This window comes from Cibotium barometz, chromosome 60 (assembly GCF_041138505.1).
Source record: "Cibotium barometz isolate CiBa-2024 chromosome 60, ASM4113850v1, whole genome shotgun sequence".
In the NCBI taxonomy this organism is placed as follows: Eukaryota; Viridiplantae; Streptophyta; class Polypodiopsida; order Cyatheales; family Cibotiaceae; genus Cibotium; species Cibotium barometz.
The window spans coordinates 2,764,330-2,789,151 of NC_141105.1; the positions used below are offsets into that span (position 1 = coordinate 2,764,330).

At 45.6% G+C, this 24,822-nt stretch overlaps 1 protein-coding gene across 1 annotated transcript in view; it reads right to left on the bottom strand.

Annotated features, from left to right (window-relative positions):
• The window catches only part of GC5 (golgin Putative 5), an 82,907-nt gene that overhangs the window by 44,299 nt on the left and 13,786 nt on the right, over window positions 1–24,822 (bottom strand). The window contains exons 5-6 of the mRNA XM_086794014.1: window positions 18,535–18,609; window positions 17,277–17,388 (exon numbers count right to left, since the gene is read on the bottom strand). Coding sequence (XP_086650140.1) covers window positions 17,277–17,388; window positions 18,535–18,609 — 187 coding nt within the window. The remainder of the gene's footprint in view (window positions 1–17,276; window positions 17,389–18,534; window positions 18,610–24,822) is intronic.

Genomic DNA, 24,822 nt, shown 5'->3' on the forward strand with positions numbered 1-24,822 from the left:
AAACTGTTTGGACATATACTCTCCACCATTGTCGGAACGCAAAGCCTTCAGTGTTTTGCCAGTTTGATTCTCAACATGAGCAACAAACTTCTGGAACACTGAAAATGTATCACTCTTCAAACGAAGAGGATAGACCCACACCTTGCGTGTGGCATCATCTATAAAAGACACAAAGTATTTTGCCCCTCCCAAAGAAAGCTGAGGCATCTCACATACATCTGTATGCACAAGCTCTAACTGAGCATCTTTCTGTCCAAGAGCTTTCTTGTGGGGGCACTGTAGTTGCCTACCATAAATACAATGCTCACAAAACTGAAAACTTGAAAACTTTAGAGAAGGCAAGTAACCCAAACGAGACAATTGCTCCATTCCCTTGACACTCATGTGTCCCAACCGGCTATGCCACATAGAAATTTCCGGCAGCTCGGTTGCATTTACATTAGCATGGTGACAAACACCTGCATGCATAAAGTAAAGAGTGTCCACTTTAGAGCCTCTGGCAACAACCAGTGAGCCCTTACTAATTTTCCACTTTCCACTACCAAATGTGGTAACATAATCAGCATCATCAAGCTGTCCAGTAGAAAGCAGATTCTTCTTGATCTCAGGCACATGCCTGACATCATGGAGCATAAGCTGTGAGCCATCTGAAAATACAAGCCTTACATCACCTCTGCCAAGTATCTTGCATGCATGGTTATCACCCAAATAAACCACTCCTTCATTGCCAGCAGTGTACCTAACAAACAAGTCTCTGCAACCTGTGACATGAAAGGAGGCACCTGAATCAATGATCCATGAGTACATACCATGACCACCTGTAAGAAGTGAATGGGCATCAAGTGAAGACGTAAAGAGGACCTCATCCTCACTGCCACCTGCATGTGACACATTGATTTCTTCGATCTTGACTCCACTTTTGCCCTTCGGCTTTACATCTTTGGCTTCATCCTTCTCTTTGTCTTTGCCTTTTCCTTTTTCTTTTTGATCATTTTTCCATTTGTAGCATTGTTTTTTGATGTGTCCCTTCTTGCCACAATAATGGCATTCCAAATCCTTTTTGGAGCGAGACTTGCTCCTTCCCCTTTCTTGGCTTTTCCCCCTTTGCTGGGATCTCCCACGTGCATTCATTGCATTGGACTTTCCAACAGAGTTGTTCTTCCTTTTCTGTTGGCCGCCTCTTCTCAGCTGGTCGCCTTGCTCCTGGTAGCCTCTTGAGCTGGTCGCCTAGCTCCAGCCAGCTGCCCCAGCTGTTCAGCCAGCCCACAGGGCTGCCCAGCCAGCCAGCGCAGCCCCATAGGGCTGCCCAGCCAGCCCACGCAGCCCCACAGGCTGCCCAGCCTGCTGTACGGCTGCCCTTGCTGCCCACCAGCTGACCACGACACCCCCCCAGGTGCTGTCCAGTACACAGCAGCAGCATTCATCTAGGCAGCAGCATTCATCAACCCCACTTTTCCTGCAACAACAAAAACTCGCCTGCAAATCAGAAAATCAGAGGTATTTTTGCTTCAATTTTGCGAATTTCTTATCAATTCAAGCAATTGAGCAGGTACAGGTGCCCAATTGCTCAATTTTTGAGCAAAATTGGCAAAATTGGGTGACATTGGTCACAATCAGGATAAATTTGCAGGAAATTGGTCAAATCAGGATCAATTTGCAGGAAATTGGTCAAATCAGGATCAATTTGCAGGAAATTGGATGTCGAAATTTGGGGCTTTTGATGTAATTGTGCAATTAAACACTCATACATGCTGTATGATGTGAAAAATCGCACATTTGGGCAAAATCGCAGCAAATTGCAGTGCAAATCAAGGGGCTTTTGTGCCGATTGAGTTGATTTGCATGCAGGCAATCGCATTTGATGCTGTGGATAATGTGCTGATGCCTTACAAGCACTCAATGTGCCTGTAAAACAAGGGGCTTTCATGTATTTGATGTATATGTGGCCAGGGGGAAGCATCGTGAACACTCTGGATGCCTTCATGTGCGCCAATGTACCATGCATGATCAGAAATTGATCTCAAATCAAGGGGCTTTTCAAGTTTGTATGCTTGTTGAGCTTGGCAAAGCAGCAGGCAAGACATTTATGCCTTGAATCCTCAAAAATCAGCTTGCAGTCAAGGGGCTTTTGCCCAATTTCTGTTCGGGACTGTTTTATGCAGTGTTCGTGACTGTAAAAATCTGATTTTCACTCATTTGGACAGCCAGGAGAGCATTTATTGCTACTGTACCTGCTGGTACAGATTTGGCACAGCTTTGTGCATGTTTTGGCATGGCTGTACACTGTTTTGAGTGATCAAAAGGTTCAAATTCAGCTGCTGAAATTGCCGGTACAGGTTTGGTACATCATTGGTGAGCACTTGGTACTGCTGTACAGTACTTTGGAAAGGCAAAAGAGCACATTTAAGGTGCTGTCCAAAATCTGCAGCAACCAGATTTTGGTGTTTTCATCACAAAAAGTGGGAGAAAAGTTGCATTCTTGCTTCCGCAGTGGGAGATAAAGCTTGGGAGAACATTTGTGAGCACTTTGTGTGCTTTGGGTGCAGTGTTTGCACATCTTGAGTGCAGTGTTTGCACATTTGCAGGGAGTCAGGCATTGACAGGTTGCATTTTGCTATGGCAACCACAGGTGAGAGCTCTTCATTGCTTCACATCAAGAAGCTTGAAGGCTCGCATAATTATGATATTTGGCAAACCCAGTGCTACAATGTGTTGCTCCAGAAAAAGCAGCACAAGCCTATCAAAGAAAGGGGTGTGATGCCCGCTTCTCTTACAGCTGAAGAGTGGGAAGATATGGATGAGCTGGCAAGATCTACTATCATGTTGTCTGTGTCAGACTCATTACTTTTCAGCATTCGTGAAGAGAAGACAGCTTGGGGAATGTGGCAGAGATTGCAGGACTTGTATGCCCAACAAAGTGCCTCAAGCAAAGTGTATTGGTTGAAGAAACTCATAGGTCTTCAGATGAAGGAAGGGGCTTCTATGACAGCCCATCTAAATGAGTTTAATGGTATTGTCAGCCAGGTCATCAATCAAAAGTTGGCAATGGACGATGAGTTCAAAGCCACTTTTCTTTTATGCACTTTGCCAGAGAGTTGGGACACATTCAGGACAGCCACTAGTAATTCGCATGCTATGCTGTCATATGCAGATGTTGAGGGTGCTCTTCTTCAAGAAGAGATGAACAGGAAGAACAACTCTGTTGGAAAGTCCAATGCAATGAATGGAATATCCCCTGTATAACCCAAATCAACCACTAACCGAGATAGCCATAATGCCTCCTTGCAAGCCTCTGTGGCTGCAATATACTCGGCCTCTGTAGTAGATAAGGCAGTGCACTTCTGCATCCTGGATATCCATGACACATGGTATCCACCCTTATAGTGTGTACAAGCCCATAAGTTATAGTACATAGTACACTTAGTACTTTTAATGTACTAAGTGCGGGGTAAAGGCGTTATGCCCACCCTTATAGTGTGTACAAGCCCATAAGTTATAGTACATAGTACACTTAGTACTTTTAATGTACTAAGTGCACTATGTGTACTAGTGCAATATACATGTGTGATAGGGGAGTCACACACTCATGCTTTTTCATGAGTTGACTTATCCCCACAACTCTCTCTCTCTCTCTCCCTTTGCTTCTCTGTGTATGTCTCCCATGAATGAGCTGTAAACCCTAACAGCAGGTTTCTCCCCAATATCTCTTTCTAAAAATAAAAATACAAAGAGTGAAGAATCAACTCACAGCCCAACGTTGCTTAAAATCTCCTTGGCCAACTCACACTCTAAGAGAAACGCATTGTAGAGAGACTAGCCCTGAGAATGATATATGAATTTGACGCATTCCTTGTGCACATATATAAAAACACCCGAAGTACTAGTCGGCCAGTATTAAATGATGTTGGCCTATTATTATTGCCCACGACTTTATTGTGGCTGACATGTCCAATGATCGACTGCCACGTGGCACCTGCGCGACGATAGGCCAATCTGGTGCACCTACTGTCCGACTCCTACAAGCTAGCCACGTGTATCTAGAGGTGAGAGGGGTCACATTCTCCCCCACTTGCATTGCAATTGCCCTCATGTGCACGTATTTCGAAGTTAGTTGGTGTGAATACCCTCATTGGATGTGAACAACCTTTATTTGGTTTTGGTCAAAAGACAAGGCTTGATGCCTATATAGGCATGTACTTGGGTAGTTCTAACAACAAACACCATCATTTGAGCTGTGCAATCTCTCTCCCTTGTTTGCTATCACAAGTCTATCTCTCTCTCTCCCTCTCCCTCTCCCTCTTACTCTCTATATCTCTCTATCTCTGTGCACCAAATCGTCATTGCTTGAACCTCCATCCCTCTCTTTGCACATGCTCCATCCTGCACCATGAATGCTAACATGGTATCGGAGCCAAGTTAGCTATGTTTCATACGCCTTCAATGATGTGTTTTCCTGCTGCGTTTTTCTCTTGAACTGTGCCTTTCTCATCACTATTGCATTTTTCTCTTGAGGTGTGAAAGAAACTCTTCCTTATCTTGTCAAAGGTCTTGTAGAGACCAAAATGTCCCGCCATAGGGGCTGCATTCTTCATCACCTTGGCCTTGTATGATGAAGTAGATACAAGATAAACCTTGTCCCTATGGTACAAGAGACCATTTTTGAGCTCATAGTGTGGCAAATCTTCATGGATACCACCTGGCTCTAGTTTCTACACCATTTGAGACACCTCCTTATCCAAGAGACACTCCTCTTGAATGTCCATGACCCAATCCTTATGCAATTCTGAAATTGAATACAATGAGCAAGCCCACATCCGTGAAAGAGCATCGGCCATTAAATTATCTTTCCCTTTTATGTAAGTGATTTCAAAATCATAGTTTTGTAATGTCGCCATCCACCTTTGTTTTGGAAATAGGTTAGGCTGAGATAAGAAGTATTTAACCACCCTATGATCACTTCTTACATTAAAAACAGCTTCCATAGAGATAATGGTGCCACCTCTTGAGTGCTTGTAAAATTGCAATCATCTCTTGATTATAGACATGTAATTCCATCTCCTTGTCATTTATCTTGCGGCTCTCAAATGCAATAACCCCATGATCTTGATACAACACGGCACCAATACCTCTTCCACATGCATCTGCCCTAATGGTAAAAGGCTTCGATAAATCGGAATACACCAACATAGGGGCTAATGTAAGCATCCTCTTAAGCTCTTCAAAGCTCATATTTGCAATTGCATCCCAAAGAATGCTTCCCTCTTAAGCTTGTCTGTCAAAGGTGCCGCTATGTGTCCATACCTCTCATTGAATCGCCTATAGAATGAGGCAAGTCCCAAGAAACCTGTGTTGTGTTTGTTGGAGTCGGCCACTTTTGCACACACTCAACCTTCTTGGGGTCTACCCTTATGCCATCTTTGCCAGCAGTGTGACCAAGATATTCCACTTCACTAGCCATGAATGTGAGTTTGCTTCCTTGATATACAAGTGGTTGGCACGTAGGGCATCCAATACCATGCGCACATGCATCAAGTGCTCCACTTCACCCAAGCTTGCTATACACCAATATATCATCAAAGAATACGAACACGAACTTGTAGAGGAAGGGCTGAAGCACTTTATTCATCAATGCTTGCAAAATGGCGGGTGTATCACATAATCCAAACGGCATAACCATGTAATGATAGAGACCCCTCTCGGTCCTAAATGCCGTTTTATACTCATCACCACTCTTCATCCTTAGTTGGTGGTAGCCGGATCTCAAGTCAATATTTGTGAAGAAACATGTGTTGGGATAAACCGGAGCTTGTGTGTGTGTAATAGTGTGTGAACAGCCCCTTAAAAGGCTGGTAGTGTCTTCATGTGAACCACCTCTTAGGAGGGTGGATAAGCATGCATTAAACAAGGGTCAAATGGTTTTGTGTGAGAAAGGCCTATATAACAAGGGCTTGTACTTCATTTTATATCATCAATCAAATCAATACTTAAGTCGTGCAATCATCTCTCTCTACCTTTGGCTCTCTCTCTCTCCCCTTCTCTCTCTACAGTCCTTTCTCTCTCTGCCCATTATCTTCACCATGGTGGTCTACCACCCACCATAACCCTTCTCTGAGAACCTCAAATGGTATCAGAGCTTAGTGGTGCAGCCTTCAAACAATTCACCCGCCTCCCAGGCGGCACAGGCCTCCGCACGACCTTTCCGGGCCAGGCTCCTTTTTCGTCCAGTGCCAATGCATTTCCAGCCTCGACGTCCTTTTCCCCTGCAAACCTCTACCCGCTGAGTGGAGCTGTCACTCGCCTCGAGTCTTGCCAGCCTGTGAACCTCTGCTACTGCCACCGAGTCTCTCTGCAAGTCCCACCGTCGCATAGACGCTGCTAGGTCTCTGCCACCAATTCTTTCTGCAGATCCTGCCGTCGCACAGTCACCGTCTGCTCTATGATGACCGCCCAAGTATTCCCAACTGCAGCCACCCTGTTTCTCTATGCTGGATGCCTTCAGCTCATATGCAGCCAACTGTGTGCACATATCTACCCATTGTTTCACTACAGTGAGTAGTAAGCCAAGCCTCACCATTTCCTCTTTATTCATGTTATAGCTTGAAACGTCATAAAGTTGGGGTGCTTATCAAAAACCTAAACTCAACATCATGGCTCTATCAGCACCAGCAATAGACAGGTTCTCTCGCAGCCGGTTCCCAACTTGGCAGACCAAGATGCAACTACTTCTCATGCAAGGAGTGTGGGGTGTGATTTCTGGAGATGATCACAATCCTGGAGCAACCGAGCTTGACAAACAAATACAGTGCAAGTATCAAAATGAAAGAGCTATTGCATTAATCGGCCTCAGCCTCGCAGACGCTCTCGCTCATTACATAGTGTAACAAATGAGGAACCCAAAACAGAAGATAAACACTTCAAATATGCAAACAGAGTATAAATACAACAGGAACCCACAAAATAGGAATAGAGAGCACACTAAGCCGGAACAGCCAGCCCCCTGTAGGAACTTCTTTACCCAATAGAAGCTTTACAAGAATTCAAGGCGAGGGTGCACCCAGCATCAGATTTTCTACAGCATAAACAAGTCTCGGACCTGGCTCTCTCCAAGGACAAAACAGTCCTAGTAGCTGTCCAAAAACTGTGTCCCAGAATAGTCCCAAAATCAGCCCTGTAGGCGGCCAATAAAAGAAAACACTTCACCACTGCGACCACCGGCTTGAAGGCGACCGGAAAAGAGAGAGAGAAACACCAGTCACACGTGTGGAAGCTGTATGGCTGTCTGTACAGCCAGTAGGCCGCCACAAGAAAGGAGAACTCACACTGCTGGACAGCCAGTTCAAAGGCAGAAGAAGAGAGAACAATGGCTGCTGCCGGCCTGTGCACCTCTATACGGCCAGCGCTGAGTGAAGACAAGGACAGCAGCCCTCTGTACAAACACTGGGTAGAGAGGAGTACAGAAGCCCTCTGTACAAACACTGGGTAGAGAAGAGGACAGAAGCCCTCTGTACGGTCAGCGACTCAGCGCTGAGTGGAGAGAAGGACAGCAGCTCTCTGTACAGCCAGCGCAGAAGAGAGAGAAAACAGCTGCTAACTGTGCGCATACAAGACAGGGAGAGAGAGAGTCAAAAAGCTGCTGCCCGCCTGTGCTCTCATGCGCATGCCTCCCAAAAAGACAGCCTCTCCTTGCTTTTTATGGAGTCGACCAGCTCTTTTTATAAGATAGTTGCTATTCCTTTTTGCCAAAAGTGGCTGTGCTTGCTTATAATATCCCATTTTAATGCTTTTTTCAACTTGCTCCCCAAGCTTGCACCTAGGCGTCCCTTTTGTCCAGGGGTTCATGCCCAAATAATAATATGTCCGGTCAGCCTTTAATGATGTGTGAACACATGGACTTATAAACAATATAACTCACTTAAATGATTAAAATCCCATGATGCTCATACCGTGTGGCCATCTTTCAGGCCAATCCTTGCCACTGAATACTTGAGCTTGCTTTTGTGGAAAATCCCCACTCTCACGTATGTGTGGGCTTGCCTTAAAACACTTATCAAGTTGGTGAAGGGAACAAATGCTGACATCCCCTCCGCCTTATAAGTAAGCAGTTGTCTGCAACTATATAAGCTGGGTACCACCACGATACTCGTCTAGCGTAGCATACACAGTGCCAATCTGTAGTATCCAACCACAGGCTTACGACAGAATACTCCCACTTGAAGTGTTTGTAGCCACAACAGACACCTTTCATACTCGGAAATGTCCATTCTGGTGACATCCTCGCCAGCTTTTTTTTTTTCGAGAAAAGATCCTTTCATTAGTTATAAAAAAGCCCACTGGGCTACAAAACCCCTCTCCTACTCATAAGAAGGCAGAGCAGAGATCCAATCAAGGCAGCTAGGGAGACTCTCCCTAGGTGCAGAAAAGTACAAATAAAGGTACAAATAACTGAGAGGCTATATCATACAATAGGAGGGGGAAAAATCCAAACAGGTGGCCTGTAGTGCCAGCAGGGGGTACCCGCGTGTAGAGTATAGAAAGGGCCGCTGCGCCAAGTGGTGTGGAAGGCCTGGCGCCGCAAGATCGCTCAATCCGAGTCGCCCCGGATGCGGTCATACTGTCCTCGCAGGGTGTGGATCAACTCCTGCCCGATAGCCCGAACAGTCTTTGCTGGTGGCTCCAGTCTCCCCTCAAAGGCCCTGAAACAACGGGCTCTCCAGGTGAACCATATGGTGAGGCTGCTGAGGAGCTCCCATCGTAAATCCCTCTCCTGTGTCCAGCCGGCTGTCGAGAAATCCGGTGAAGGAACAAGGCGAGGCTGGCCCCCAATGAATCTGATGGCCTAGCTGCCCTGCTCCGTCTCGTATCCCAGAGCTGGCCCTGACGAAGAAGACCAAGCAGCGGCCCCCCACGTATACATGCCCTCTGGAGAGAGGGGGGCTTAAATGCGCAGCATTCTCATCCAAATCTGCTGCGCCTGTGGACAGTCCCATAGGCAATGTCTCTGTGTCTCCAATGGGTGGCCGCATCGGACGCAGGCCGGCGGAAAGCATCTCTTCAATGTGGCAAATGGTGACTGGACACACTTTGTCACCTAGGCAGTGGGTATTTGGACATGATGAGCCTGTGGGGGGACAGTCAGCAACATGAGGTCTTCTTTGTTTTCTTTCGCAATTTGGGACAGCTTTTGAAGGCCGTAGGGAAGGCAAGCTACCCATGGTACAAGAGGTTTCTCCCAAGGTAACACATGAGCATTGGCTCATGCGAAATACTTTCATCTTTGATTCACAATCGGGGGTGAAAGGTCATGTCCAACGCATTCGTGGTCTATTGTGGCAAGTTTCTTCTTTGATCGATGCACATTATGTTATCACCAAGGCGCAAGTTGATCCCTAGTTACATGCTCTTTGTATAGTGGGCATGCCTCATGTGGCCTTTTAGTGTGTGCGGTCTGAGGACCTCTATGTACAGGTTTGTATAGCTGGTCATGTAACCTTTGCTTTGTACTACATTTTTGTAATCTAATCAACCAACCTTTACCGAGAGAGAGAGAGAGAGAGAGAGAGAGAGAGAGAGAGGGGGGGGGAAGTATATATGCGTGTGCAAGAGGGTATGCTGTTCAAGTGACTGTAATATGCAGAAACCCTAAAATGCGGAAATCTGTTGCACCAGGTTTCCCTGTGACTGCAGTGTGCTTTTAGGCTAGTATATGGCTGTGGGTCATGTGCATGGGGGTCTATCTATGGTTGGGCATGCATGGATGCAAATGCGGCGGCTGTGATAGCACGGGTGGCTGCAAGCAAGGCAGCCATGGCTGGGCACAGTCGGGCTGCACCTGTACTGGCCATACAAGCTGGTACGGTGGCAGCATAGGGTGCCACATGGCTGGACCATGAGGATAATCCTCAATCCGAAGGGGATCAAGTGGAATTCGAACAGGATGAGGTCGAAGGGTAGAGAGAACTTACTTCGAGGAGCAGATAGCGAAACCCCAGACTGATTTACAGGCTGATATTCAGCAGTTATGGGATGAGGTGTTACTCCTCTAGAGGGCAGTCGTTGGTTCAGCCACTACTGCACGTACGGTTGCAGTGGCTCCTTTGTTCACACCAGATGCTTTTGTGGGTGAGAAGAAGGAGAGAACACAGGAGGTCGTAGACTTTTGCCTTAACTGTTGGAATGTTCGCTTTGAGTTTCACTTTTTCTAGATGGCTGAAAAATAGAGATCGTGAGGGTCTCCCAAAGGGGGAAAGCCCTTACTTGGTGGAGAGAACTCAGGGATAAACCCACTACTTGGGTGGATCTTGAGACTCGGTTTCGAGATGAGTTTCTTCAGGGGAGGATGGGTGTCCAAGTTTGTAGACTTGGATATGTGGAACATGTCTTTTGACTCGTATTTACAGGAGTTTAGAGACTTGCAGTCTCGAGTGTGGCACATGGAATGCCACGACTTTGTGTAGAGTCTTTATCCATGGGCTGGCACACGATCACAAACTTCAGGTGAGAACAATCATAGCAACATGCTTGAGGATGCCATTGTTAGCATTCATGGTGCCAGGAGTGGAGCATGTGCAAAGAGAGAGATGGAGGTTCAAGCCATGACAAGTTGGTGCACAGAGATAGAGAGAGAGAGAGAGAGAGAGAGAGAGAGAGAGAGAGAGAGAGAAATGAAATTCACTATCCAAAGATGTCTCTCATCGGTCGATGGCGGATATCCTCAATGTCCTCCATGGTGAGTACTCTGACTGGACGTCTCCCATGCCGTGCTAGTATGGTCCTGATCCTCTGTTGTAGTCTCCGCCGATGTCGAGATGGGCCTCTCATCTTGGGGCGCCTGGACCGCCCCAGCTCTATAGCCCGATCAATCAGTGTACCTCTGGTGCGGCTATACTCTGGGGCTATCTGCAATGCCTACTGGCCTGACTGCTCAATCTCTGGTCGAAAAAGTCTGTAATCTGCCTCTGTAGGTGTCTCTCCCTCTCTGATCCCCTCCCTCTCAAGAGACCCTCTCTATGTCTACGAAGCTCCAGCAAGTATAATCTGAGGCATCTCTGATCCTGGTATCTCATGACTCTAGAAAGTGGTCCGAAACCCTCTCTAAACAGGCACTAAAAACGGCCTCGTATCTCATAATATACTGGACAGTGACATATGTAATGTAACTCTGTCTCTAACTCCATCTGGCATAGCTAACAAATCCTGGCCTCAGCTGGTACTCCTCTGAATCTGCCACTCTCAATCTCTAGCTGGTGTGAGGATGTGCGCATCTGACCAATAGCACTCCGTACCCCATGAGAAAGATGAGTGTCCTTGTAGCTGGGTCTAATCACAAACCCATCCTCCGTGAGCTGGAGAAGATGATCTCTATAGAAAGCCATCTTCGTACCAAGCTCGTGTGTCGGCTGTATCCATGTCCTCCTAGTGTCCAGCTGAATCAAGTCCAACCTGATAAGTCTGGTAATCTCTGCCCGTGTGAGAGAGAGGGAGGGTGCATCCAGGGAATACTGAAATGGAGGTAGCCTGTCCATACTAAAGCCATGCAGCCGGAACCAAGCTGTCATCTGTGCATACCAACATGATCCGTCTCCCTGTGATGCCAACTGTCGTGAAGACTCCAGGGCTAAGCGAGCATATCTGTCTCTAGGGAGAGCCCAAGTGCTATGTATAAAGGAGACTAATCGAGTGAGTGCCTCTACTACCAATGGGGGGGCAGCCATCTCTGCACGGATAATATCATGTGGTACGGAGGCCTTGGCCCTAATCATCCGGGAAATCATAGAAACCAAGAGCCTCTCCATACGTCTCCATCCATCAGTGCTACCAGCTCGGCTGTGGTGATCCACTGAGGGTCCCCATATCTCCACTCCATACAGCATGGCTGAAGTGATCAAAGTGTCAAAGAGCCAGAGCTTTGTTCAAGGTTAGCTGTGCTCCTCTGTCACCCTCCTGCTCTACATAGTCCGAAACCTCATCCACATACATCCCAAATAAGGTGGGAGAAAGGGGGCAGCCCTGTTTCACCCCAATAGTGGACTGAACCATCTCAGATATACCCTGAGTAGTACGTACCTACCCCACAACTGTCCTGTATAAAGCCATGATTCCCCAAATCAGCTCTGTGGGCACTCCCATCTCCTGTAGTCTGCGCATCAGTCTGGCTCTCGGTACTGTGTCAAAAGCTTTGCGGAAATCCACAAAGCAACAATAAATCCTCCTGCCATATAATCTGCCCTCCTCAATAATAGCTCTGAGTGTCGAGATATGATCAAGAGTGGAGAAACCTCTCCTGACCTGGTGCACGTATGTCCTCTCTCTCTGCCCATCTACTCAACTCTTGCTCAAGAATAGATGCATATAATCTAGCCAATGTGTGACCAATCATGATGGTAAGATAATTCCCAAGAAGCATGGGATCCCCTGACTTGAAGATAGGCACAATCGTGGACATTTTCCAAGTCTCAGGAAAACCCTCACACATGGCTCGGTTAAACATCATAGCAATAAGCTCTGCAAGCATATCTCTAGCATGAATAAAGTGCTCTGCTACCAAACCATCATGATCATATGCTCTCCCAGTCCTCATCCTGTCAATAGCTTTCCTTACAATCTCAGCAGTAAAGAAAGCACATGTCTCTGGGCATGGCTCCGATGGGTCTGGCAGGGGCGGCTGTCCTGGTGCTGTGTACAGGGATGCTGCATACTCACCCCAAATCTCTGTGGAGGTAATGGCTGGTGATGGTGAATGCTCATGGAATAGTCTCCATGCCTCGCCTGAGTCCTGACTCATAAATAACTGATACAAATCCCTCTCTAACTGAGCAAGATAAGCCCTCTTCTTCCGTCGCACTAGGTGCCGGAAGGTAATCCATGACTGTCTGTGAGTGGTAACACCCATGAGCACCTCTCTCTGTAATCTGATCCTCATCTCTCTACACTCCTCATCATACCAACTGTTCTGGGGCATGTTCCCAGATCGTCTCCATGTAGGCTGACTATGGGGATATGCCTCTGATGCTGCAGCATGAAGCGTCTCTATCAATATCTGAGTGAGCTCATCTAATGGCCGTCCCGGCTCCTCGGCACATAGGCGTCTGTATATCTCATCCGTGTACACGGTGTCAGTCTCCCTCGTAAAGGTATAACGAGTGTGTGTGGAGACCTGTCCCAACGGAGTGGTGCTGAACTGAAATGTGAGAGTGAAGGACAAGATAGCATGATCCACTGCTATTCCAACCAGCCTAGTGCCTACCATAAAATCCTGAAAAGAGGGAATGAGACTGGGGAGAGAGAGCGGGAAAAGGGGGGCGCAGGGAGGACAGGCAGCGAAGGGGGCGCAGGCAGCGAAGGGGGGGGCGCAAGCAGGCAGCGGGAGAGAGAGCGAAGGGAGGCGCAAGGGGGGGAGGGGGGGGGGCGCAGGTCGACAGGCAGCGAAGGGGGCGCAGGCAGCGAAGGGGGGGGCGCAGGCAGGCAGCGGGGGAGAGAGCGAAGGGGGGGCGCAGGTCGACAGGCAGCGAAGGGGGCGCAGGCAGGCAGCGGGGATAGGCAGCGAAGGGGGGGCAGAGAGAGAGAGAGAGAGAGAGTAGGAGCGAGAGAGAGACAGAGATGTGATAGCAAACAAGAGAGAGAGAGATTGCGCTACTCAAATGATGCTAACACAATGATGCCAACACTCGAACTCTTATGTCGAGCATGATATAAGAGCTTGACCACTAGATGACAGCCTACATCAATCTATCAAGACAAAACCCCTTGCTCTCAGCAAGAAGGATAAAAAGGGAATGATGGAGCATTACAAAAATGGAAACATGCACAAAACATTTAATTCAGATTTTGGGAGACTTCCCAGGCAGAGAACTCGCACAGAAATAAGACAATTTTGAAAGTTTTAAAACTTTCCCTTGAATGTATGTCGGTGAAGAGTAATCTCTTTCGATGACTTTCCATGCCAGTGGCGATGCAAATTTTGTTGCAGAAGGCAATGATGCCTATTGTGGATGATTGGACCTTCCATTGCATTGCAAAAGCTCCAATTCGATGTAGGAGGCTTGATTTTGGAAAAGCCAAATTTCTGTGGATGCAGAGGCTTCAATTTGGTGTAGGCGGCTCCGTTTTGAAAAAGCCCCAAATTTTTGTGGACGTTGGAGCTCCAATTTGATGATTTTCTTCATATTTTCAATGTTCACCTTGGTGTATGTATTTTTGCATCATCATGAAGTGGAAAGATGGAAGCAAGAAGCATATTGAGAAGCACATGCATAAGCTATTAAAACGTGAGTGGTAGTCATGTGTTGGTCTATGTGGCAACTGGACTAAGGAAGCTAGCATGATTGGAAGGAGACATGTACGCATGAAGCGTGTCTACCACGAGAAAGGATTGGAGAAGTACGAATATGCAACCAATGAAGCCAATGTAATGAAGAATGGTACATCTAAATCCCATTTAAAGATTGTCTTTTACAAGAAGATGGTTTCATCAAAGCGAAGAAGCAACAAGGATGTTGCACGAAGCCACTATGGAAGAGATGGTACCAAAGATGTCACTAAGGTTGAGGGGAATTTTGTTTGTTTCTCACATGCCAAGGAACTCTTCTAGTTGAGGAGTGAAGCATGCTTACTAGAATTGGGAGTGAACCATATTACTCTATAACTCATCTCTTTTGTAAAAGCCTAACATATAAAGGCTACCTACCTTATCTTCTATCCTATGGATGAGAGGGGGTCTTTTTTGAGCATGTTTGTCCAATGCTCCACCTTGTCCTATGGTGGCATTGAGAGGGGGTGTTGAAATATACGATCTACAAGGTTAAGGATGAGAGGAAGAGATAATGGAGGTGGGAACAAACTCAAATAAAGTGGGTATATGGGTGGAAAAGGGATCTAGGGTTAGCCCAACCTTAGCCCTTGGTAAAGCCTATATAAAGGGCACGAGATCCTACTTTTTGTAACAACACATGAAGAAGAAGGGTAAGCCAGCTTTGGAGTGGCTGAAATAGAAGGTAATATAGAAGCTTTCTATACATCTTGTGTTCTTGCTCTCTCTCATATATATGTTGCTCTATCTTGCCATCAACTATTGCTTCCGTTGTGCATACTCCCCATAATTTTGACATGAAATACCATCAGTGATACACTCTTTTGAGTATGAATCTTTGCAAAATATATGCGCGTGCCTCAAGATCCACTGGTAACCCAACTAGTTTCCCAACATCACTTAGAACAGGCAAAACATAATAGCTTCACCATATCAATGACGACACAAAGAGTTTCACCACCCCAATCCTAGATCGAATCATAGATGCAATCAATCCACAACGGCACTCCAATCATTTGGAATCCCCTATCCGTTTTTCCCAAAATCAACTAACACCCAAATAGAAATATGGATGCATCCGGATATCCTATGTGCAACATATCCTAGCGTTCAATACCATCAAGATATACTCCATATAAGACATCCTTTAAACCTATAAATCCATGTTAGGATGATCAATTCCTTCCTCGACCTTGTCTTGACACAACAAGACTCCTACCTAAATGTCAACCACTTTCAGGTTAGACTCCCACATCAATTTGCCAATACAAGATTCCCAAAGACCTCCGATTACCATAAGAGCTTAACACTCAAAAATGACAAACTATGTCAATACCCCACCAACTAACACCATGTCTATAGCTACTCACTAGCACCGAGCACAACCATAAATGGCTAATTAGTCTCCGAGTACTGCTACCAAAACTAAGTCCTACACAAGGATCTATGAAGAGCACCAACATCTCAACATTCCAATCAAAGGACCCATGGACAACTATCCAGATAACAGGAGAAGAATCCTAGAAAATCCCAAATACTACTCAGAACAGAGTCACACTGCTCCACACAGCACAACAAAGTTCCCCTTTCTTACAGATAGTGGTGGCAAGCCCACTCGGCATTATAGACCACCTGTGTGGTTATTTCCCCCTCCCCCCATTGTATGAGATAGCAGGAGGAGAAGTGCATCCTCCCCTTTGTTCATTCTTGACTCGCGTTTCCCCTTTGGGGACAGATTTGTACTTAACCATTTTGGTTGTTTCAGATTTGTACTTAACCATTTTGGTTGTTTTTCTTGGTAACTAATAGAAGGATCTTTTTCCCGGAGAAAAAAAAAACTTATTCCTGCGTCCATGTTTAGGATTTCTCTAATACCTACTATAAGATCCACCAGGATCTCCCTAAACACAAACAACCACTTTAGTACCAAATAGAAGGGGTGCAGGAGGCTAGCTCACCTCCCAACCATAGATTCCATCCAGAATCACCCCCGAGCCGGAGGCTAAAGCTCCAATCCCATGAACCATGCTAGTCAGCACTGGTATACCACCAACGCCTACCTGCTAAGGCCTTCGGCATGAATGTTCATGATCCCTCAAATCCAATCATGTTCCCGATGGTAATCCTGGTCCATCACAGACCACAGAGTGAATAACTCTATGAATAATAATAACCCAAGTCTTCCTTATATAGTGGCTACTACGGCTATAAATAACTATCTGGTAATAAATAGCCAGTATACTTGGTATTATTAACCATGAACCTTAGCCACCTATATCAGCCTCCTTTCCCTAATCTGAGGGCTCCTCTAACCTTGCCGGATTAGTCCACTAATCCCAAGGATTAGCATTAGGTACGTAACACATGTGGTGCAGGATATCCACTCTTCAGCACCTTTGGGATCTTGGGACAGCCCTTTGGTACATGCCACCGCATAAGCTACACTATGATGCAAGGAGGAAACCCTTCTAGAGATTAACACGTTTCCACTTCTTTAGGGTGCCGCAAAGGAGACCAAACCACCACAAACCCTCATCATCAAGACACAATGGCGTGCACTTAACTGAATCCAGCAAGGTGTTCCAGTCAAAACCCACAAGGGCAGTAAGGACCCGCATCAGTTTTACCATGGTCTGCTACCCAACCCCCCTCCCTCCCTCTTACCTTCCTCCAACAAGGGACTCACTCGAGGAGTCTGTTGCCTACTGGGAGCTAGAAGAAGCTATTAAGGCACACCCCAAAGGAAGTACCATATTTACAATAAGACAAAATATTGTATAACAGTGCAACCCACACAAAATCCAAAATGCTTGGACGCAACCTTTTCCATCATTGACACTTGATAAAAGCCCTTCATACAGGCCAGTACTACGCACACAGATACTAAAACTTGTCTTAAACATCATAGACAGTTCCTTACTTTTTTTTCTTTGATTGACAAACTTTCCAAAGTGGGATACAAAACGTTTACCTTCTGCCATAACCTGCTTAATAATTTCATCCTTCTCTTTCAAGAGAACAGAAGAATCTCTCCGGCCCTGTTCTCTTCTCAGCATATCTCTTTCCTTTGTCAAGGCATATACCTGCAGGACAGTTCAAAATTACAGCTGCTACACAGTTACACAAATGCATTGATAAATAGCCAATATTTTATAAACTAACCACGTCTTCAGTTCATCAAACCAAAAAAGAAAACCATTTCCTGCCACAGGATAACTAGAAAGAGGAGTGTACACATTCAAAGAGTCTATCACACGAGATAGAAAAGAGGGCAGACAGAACTTCATGGCTATGCACTTGGCTTCATTAGCGCATTTCCAAACATGGGACCACAAACACCCGGATTGACCAACTAGAAGCAGAAAATCACAGATGACCTCTGGGAGTTCCACAACTACAAAACATGGGTAAAGCCTGCCATTGTCTCATCCTGTCAAGCGCATCTCCACCCACACATGTAATAAATGCAAGTGGACACAACAAGCTAGATATGTGAGATCAAAACGCCCAATTTGTGAGACCTGAAATCGAGGAGTAAACAAGCAATGAGAGTGTGAGTTGGCAATGCACACATGTAGACTGCAGGATGCACTACGAAGGATAGGAACGCCTGGGCAATAGCACAAGCCCATGAGAGTGTGGGGCCAGGAACAAACAAAGTAAGAGGAAAAATGACGACCTGAGGAAGAGCACAACCAAATCAAGCAAGTCCCATCAATTTCCAATAGGGCAAACAGTCCAAAATCGATGCGCAAATCTAGGCATCCCCAGTCAAGGAGAACACCTATCTCAGGAAACAGTAGGATTCCCGTAAATACCAGTGTGTCGTGGCTAACCTGCAACTGAGGCTTCCAATGAGCCTGAGCCTGTGCTTGTGTTTGGGGATCAGGATTGAATTGCTGTTGGTTAATCTGTGTGTCTGAGCCTAACTATGGTTTTGAAAAGAAGCCATTGTGGGAACAGATAAGCAAGAGAAGGTGAAACTATGATTCAAACTAGTGTTCATATATTTGGAAAATGTTAATCTCATGCATGCCTTAGGAGCATTTAAGCGGAAAGAAAGATGCATGTGTGTGCTGCATGTGAGAACAGAGACACGGATGCGGACACACAAACATGTGTACACCTGGGGATCTATATGTCACAAGGACAAGTGCATTTCCATAGTTCAGAGCCCTAAAAGACTACCTGTGACTCTTTAGAGAAACAAACCATCCTTAGCAACACACCTTACGTTCAGCAGTATTCAGCCGTTGTTGAAACTCTTCCCTCAAAGCATCCAGCTCTGCATCACTCGATTTCTTCTGTTCAACATCCAAAAAAAAACAATCCACTTTCTAGCTCATCTTAGAGAACACATTCAAACAGGATGAACATCAAACTTAAACATTTCAAAAGGGCTCTTTTGTCCAACCTTTCACTTTGCTTTGAAACAAACAAAGAAAACAAAAGCACATCCCCTGTTACATTTTGGGATCAATCAACCATGTTGAAGGCAATGAAGTGTTAGGGTTAGGGTTTACAGAAGCTTCAAGCAGGCGTGGAAACCAACACAGAGAGAGAACACGACTTCAGTATATGCTTAATGAAAAAGTGAAGTACAATAGCCACATAATAGTGACCCTAAAGATAAGTGTTCACATGTCCGGCCATAAAATGTGCCGGGTGGACCAAAACACTTATAAACTGCATATAAGTGAAACTGAGCTAAACTGGGGGAAAAAACCTCCACTAACTGAAGTAAAAAGTGCCCCAGTAATCTACCGATGATCACTAGCACTCCTCTGGGTGCATACACAGCATAAAACCCAACAAACCCCCCTGGAGTGATATGTGATCACTGTACATCATCCACCAAAATAAAACAAATTCAAAGCACTGCGGAATGCTTCAAATTTCGGACGTGGTAATGCCTTGGTGAAGATGTCTGCGACATTCTGATCTGTAGGACAGTAGATCAGACTGATATCTCCTGCCTGGAGTCTCTCCCGAACAAAATCTCAATGTGTTTCGTGAGAGCATGAAACACAGGATTCCTGGGCACAACAATGGCACTCTGACTATCAGTATAGATAGGTGTAGGCTCCTCCACTGAAATATCCATATCAGTCATGAGACGACGCAGCCAAACACACTCAACAGTAGTAGTGTAGGCTGCTCTGTACTCTGCCTCACAAGACCAAGTGGCCACTGTGGTCTGTTTCTTGCTTAGCCAAGAAATGCATGAAGAGCCAAGAAAGAAACAATTTCCACTAGTGTGAACAACCCAACCACGATGTGCAGCCAATGCAATGACACACCTAAGTGTCGACATACGGGATGTAGGAGCAAATGTCTCCTCATAATAAATGCCCTTCTTCTGTGCATGCCCTTTGCAACTAGACGGGCTTTGTACCTGTCAATGGATCCATCTGCATGTCTTTTCAACTTATAGACCCATTTAGTACCAATTGCTTTCTTGCCTTTGGGCAGATCAACCAAATCCCATGTTTGATTCCTTTTAATAGAATCAAGCTCATCCTGCATGGCTTTGTTCCAATGCACATTATCTCGTGCATCCACAAATGAATCAGGCTCATCATCATCCTGTAAACTGGCTGCCATAACCAGATTCAAATCCATGATGTGTGCATGCTCATTGGTCCTTGTCTCCCTACGAGTACGACCAGCAAGAGGATTCTCTAAATGACTGTCCTGTAATGTCCTCAAATACCATCTAGGTATGTGTCTGACCTGTGGTGCCTGCTGCCCCATATTTGGTTCAACTTCTGGCTCATTTTGCTGCTGAATTTCTGCACCACCTACATCATTTGCTGGCTGTCCTGTACCCTCATTAGTTGGATCACCAACTGTGGAATGAAATTCCATAGGTAGTAGACCTTCAAACACATCATTTTCAGCCTGATTTGCCTCATAACCAGCCATGGATATTTCTGATTTTTCATCAAAAATCACATCCCGACTAGTGAATATCTTCCTGGATAGTGGGTCATATAACCTGGAGTGTAAGGAGTAGTATACTGATGTTTTATACCTCTACTCCCAAGAAAGGAATTCAGCATATGTGACATATATTCCCCCCCTCGGTCAGAACGGAGAGTCTTGACCTTGCATCCCAACTCTGTCTCAGCAAGTGCTACAAAGGCCAAAAATGCATCATATACCTGTGATTTCTGTGTCAAAGGATAGACCCAGCATATACGAGAGAAGTCATCAATAAATGTTGCAAAATAGAAGCAACCACCTAATGACTTCGTTTGCATGGGACCACAAAGATCACTGTGTATAAGTTGCAACTTTGCAGTTGCTCTTAAAGCCTGATCACGTGGGAAGGAAAACCTGTGCATTTTTCCCAAAATACATCCTTCACAAATGTGATCTGGAGGCTTCTCCATGAGAGGTAGATCTGCAAACATGTTTTGTCGCTGCATAAGCATAAGACTACCAAAACTTACATGCCCCATGCGAGCATGCCATAACTCCGCATCAACCATAGCTGGAGTAAGAGTGAATGCATGATAAGCAGACTGATCCACTGGCTGAAATGCATCCAACTGATAAAGTCCATGACATAATGTACCAGTAAGCATCAAGGTCAAGGCATTAGCTTTGTCTCTGACCATGCATTTATCATCATCAAAGTGGACTTGCATACCACAATGTGCTAAAGAAGAAATGGACAACAAATTCTTCTTTATCCCTGGTACATATAAGGCATCTGTAAGGCGGAGAATGGAGCCATCAATGGCTGTAAGCTGAATCTCCCCAATGCCTCGAACTGGATATGAAGCATTGTTGGCACACTGAACAGTTTTGCCAACAGGGGCAGGGCCAACATGACTAAACAAATCCCTGCGAGATGTAATATGCTTTGAGGCACCACTATCAAAATACCAAGTACATGCATGCTTTGTCAAACTGAGTGCCTGTGAAGACCAAGAGGCATCATAGCTGCATGTATAAAAACAGTAATCTCTGTCCTCAACAAAAGAAGCAGTCTCTGGAGGAGCTTTAGAAGCATCATTAACAGACATCCCAGCTTCCTTTGCCTTCTCTTTGGCAATCCTCTTCCTACATTCAGTGATGTAGTGACCTGGCTTCTTACAGTAATGACATTTGCCCTTCTTCTTGGGCTGTCCATCACCTTTCTTGGTATCCTGTGAAGAACCACCATCACCTGAATTTTGATTTGAACTCTTTGGCTGAGTTTTTCCTTTCCCCTTTTGACCTGTAGTAAATGCTTGTTCAGCATTTGTGTTCATATTCATATTCTTCCTCATTTGCTCCTCTTGTAGTAAGAGAGCAACAAGTTCCTGATACTTGAGGGGTTCAACAGCATTCCTCATGCTGAGGTTCAAAGAGGTATGAAAAGCCAAGTAAGATCTTGGCAAAGAGTGCAAGATGGTGGACACAAGCTGTGTCTCAGGAATAATCTCATCCACATTGATGAGTTGCTCTCTCAAATCCTGCAGCTTGTTTAAGTGGCTGGACATATCATCTCCTTCATTCATTTTCTGATTTTCCAGCTCTCTTTTCAAAAATGAGATCCTAGCCTCATTACGAGCAGCATACATCTGCTCCAAAGTCACCCATGCATTCTGTGAAGAGCCAGCTGAACGAATATGAGGTATAATGGACCTCTGTACTGACAATGCAATGAGTGACAAAGCTTGTGCATCCCTGGCATCCCATGTCTTTTGAGCATTTGTTCTTTGAACAGGCAATGGCTGTCCTGGAGCCTGTACCTGTTGTCCTCGTCCACGAGCACCCCCTTGGGGAGGAGTCTCTGGAGCCAATGGACCTGGACGTGGTTCATCACCACTAACAAAATCCCAAAGACCTTTTGCCACAAGCACATTTTTCAGCATAAAACTCCACAAGGAGTAGTTCGTGCCATCTAATTTGTCTTCCTTAGACAAATATGTGAATACATCACTTTGCTGTTGATTTGCCATTATGCTTACGCACAATGTTGTACCTGTTTATCAAAAAACCCAATAGCAGAAACCCTGAAAATAACTGTACTCCACTGAATACAGTTCACCCAAATATGCCTGCACTCTCAATCCTCTGAAGGTGCAGCTCAATGCACCAAAGACTGAGTCAATGCCAAAATGCCCCAAAAATGCCCAAATTTACTGCACCCAAACTGTGCAAAAAACCTGTATAGTTCTTTGCTAGAAAATCTGCCTGTTGTGCCTGTATATTTTCACAGAGAAAATAAAAATGCCCAATATTCAAAACTTTAATGCTTACCACAGTGTGATGTTAGCAGGTACAAGTTGACTTCAATGCGAATGACTGTTATACTGTGCAGGTACAGTTTACTGTACGGAGCAGACTGCAGGTACAGTTGAAGTACAGTGGATGTACTCTGACGGAGCACTGTACTGAACAATGCGAACAGGTACTCTGCAGGTCATGAAGTCGTATTGGGCACAGCAGGTACAGTCGAAGCAGGTACAATCGACTGGTACAACAGAAGGTACGCAGCACTGAATGCTGCACGACAGATGCTGAAGTCGGCGCTGATAGGTGTACGGGGCAGGTACAGTACTTGAAGGCGGCGCAGTCTGGGCAGGTACAGTACCTGAAGGCGCTGATAGGTATACGGGGCTGGTACACGTGCGCTGACAGCAACGAACAGGTACGGCAGCTGCTGCAGGCGAGCAGCTGTACGAATACTGCAGGCGGCGCTCAGGTGTACGGGCAGTGATGTACGGGTGCTGTACGGGCAGCAGCAACAAAAACTTGGCAGTGTACGGGCAGGGCAAGGCAAGCCTTCAATGCTCTGATACCAAATGAAGGCAATGAAGTGTTAGGGTTAGGGTTTACAGAAGCTTCAAGCAGGCGTGGAAACCAACACAGAGAGAGAACACGACTTCAGTATATGCTTAATGAAAAAGTGAAGTACAATAGCCACATAATAGTGACCCTAAAGATAAGTGTTCACATGTCCGGCCATAAAATGTGCCGGGTGGACCAAAACACTTATAAACTGCATATAAGTGAAACTGAGCTAAACTGGGGGAAAAAACCTCCACTAACTGAAGTAAAAAGTGCCCGAGTAATCTACTGATGATCACTAGCACTCCTCTGGGTGCATACACAGCATAAAACCCAACACATGTTCCAGTCTTATCAACAGAAAATATGCTGGTAGTATGGAACAGGCATTCACAATCTTGGGGAGGCAGCGCTGATGGAGCTAGGGAAGACAACAAGAAACAGACACGTCAGCATTGTGCAGATGTCAGCATTCACAGGCGGGCGCATCACACGTCGCTAGGTGCCGAAGGTTAATTGTGATTTTAGGGGGGTGTGATAAGCAAGAGGCACCTGTAAATTCACCAGTGGGGCAAGCAAACCTTGGCTCGTGCTGCAGAATGTGCTGTCATGATGAGTACCCTTGTCAATGCCATAGGGAGGCAGACCTAGCTTGCGTGATTGGTCACGACCAGAGTCTCGTGACTCTCGCCCACGCTTTGATCAATATGGTTGATCTGACTGTTGGCGCAAAGATCGATTAGAAGATGACCCATTTATGTGATGAGGTTTTTGAAAGTTATTCTATGAACTCGGACGATTTGAGGACCACCATAGAAAGAAGATTTGGCTACGTGATAAACGAAATGACTACCATTGCCGGAATTTGAAGTGTTAGGATGAACTTGTGAAGAGGATATCCATGGAGGCTGAAAGATATCTGCAATGTGTTAAGCATAACAAATAGCATCAAAGAAGGTGGGTATATTTGAGAACATCTACGCGCATTGTGGGGTAAGTCCCTTGATAAGGCATGTAGCATGCTTCTAGGGACAAAGTGGAAATCTCCAATGATAGACTAGTGAACTGGGATATATAGAATGCCAGAGAAATGGCACAAACAAGATCATGAATCTGCATTGGCAAGAACAACAAATTGCTTATAGATGGCATGCTCGAATTTATCCCACGTGGTATCAGGCTTCCCATCCTCCAGTCACCATTGCCACCACAAAAATGCAATGTCCATAAGCAAGGATGTGGCAAAGGTAATCTTCCATGTGGCGTCGGAAAGGTTCATTGTGTCTTAAGTACAAGCAAAGCTTGTACACTTTGAGTGTACAACTAACTGATCAAGAACATTCCGGCTTCAATAACCCATGTGTGGTTCCAAAGCCTTTATGTCTGGATTTTCGGTAGTATTTGCTTGTAGCAATCAATAAACAACTTTAAATCGTCAATTTCTACCTCTAGAGAGATCGTGTTGGTGTCAAGAGGTGGTGCATTCATAAAGGAAGCTAAACTCACACGAGCACATCAGTTTGTCTACAACCGCTCGAACTCAGTAGTTAGTGCGTGAACTGAGCCTAAATAGCCACAATCTACACTTGAATGTCACATTGCCATGCTAAGAGAGGAGTAGTTGTGTGTACCTCATAAATCCACGTGTTAAACTAGCATGGCTAAGGTTGCGGTGTCTCTACTTGTATCCTGTAGTGATATAGCACCTAGAGAGAAGGTACTGGAGCAGG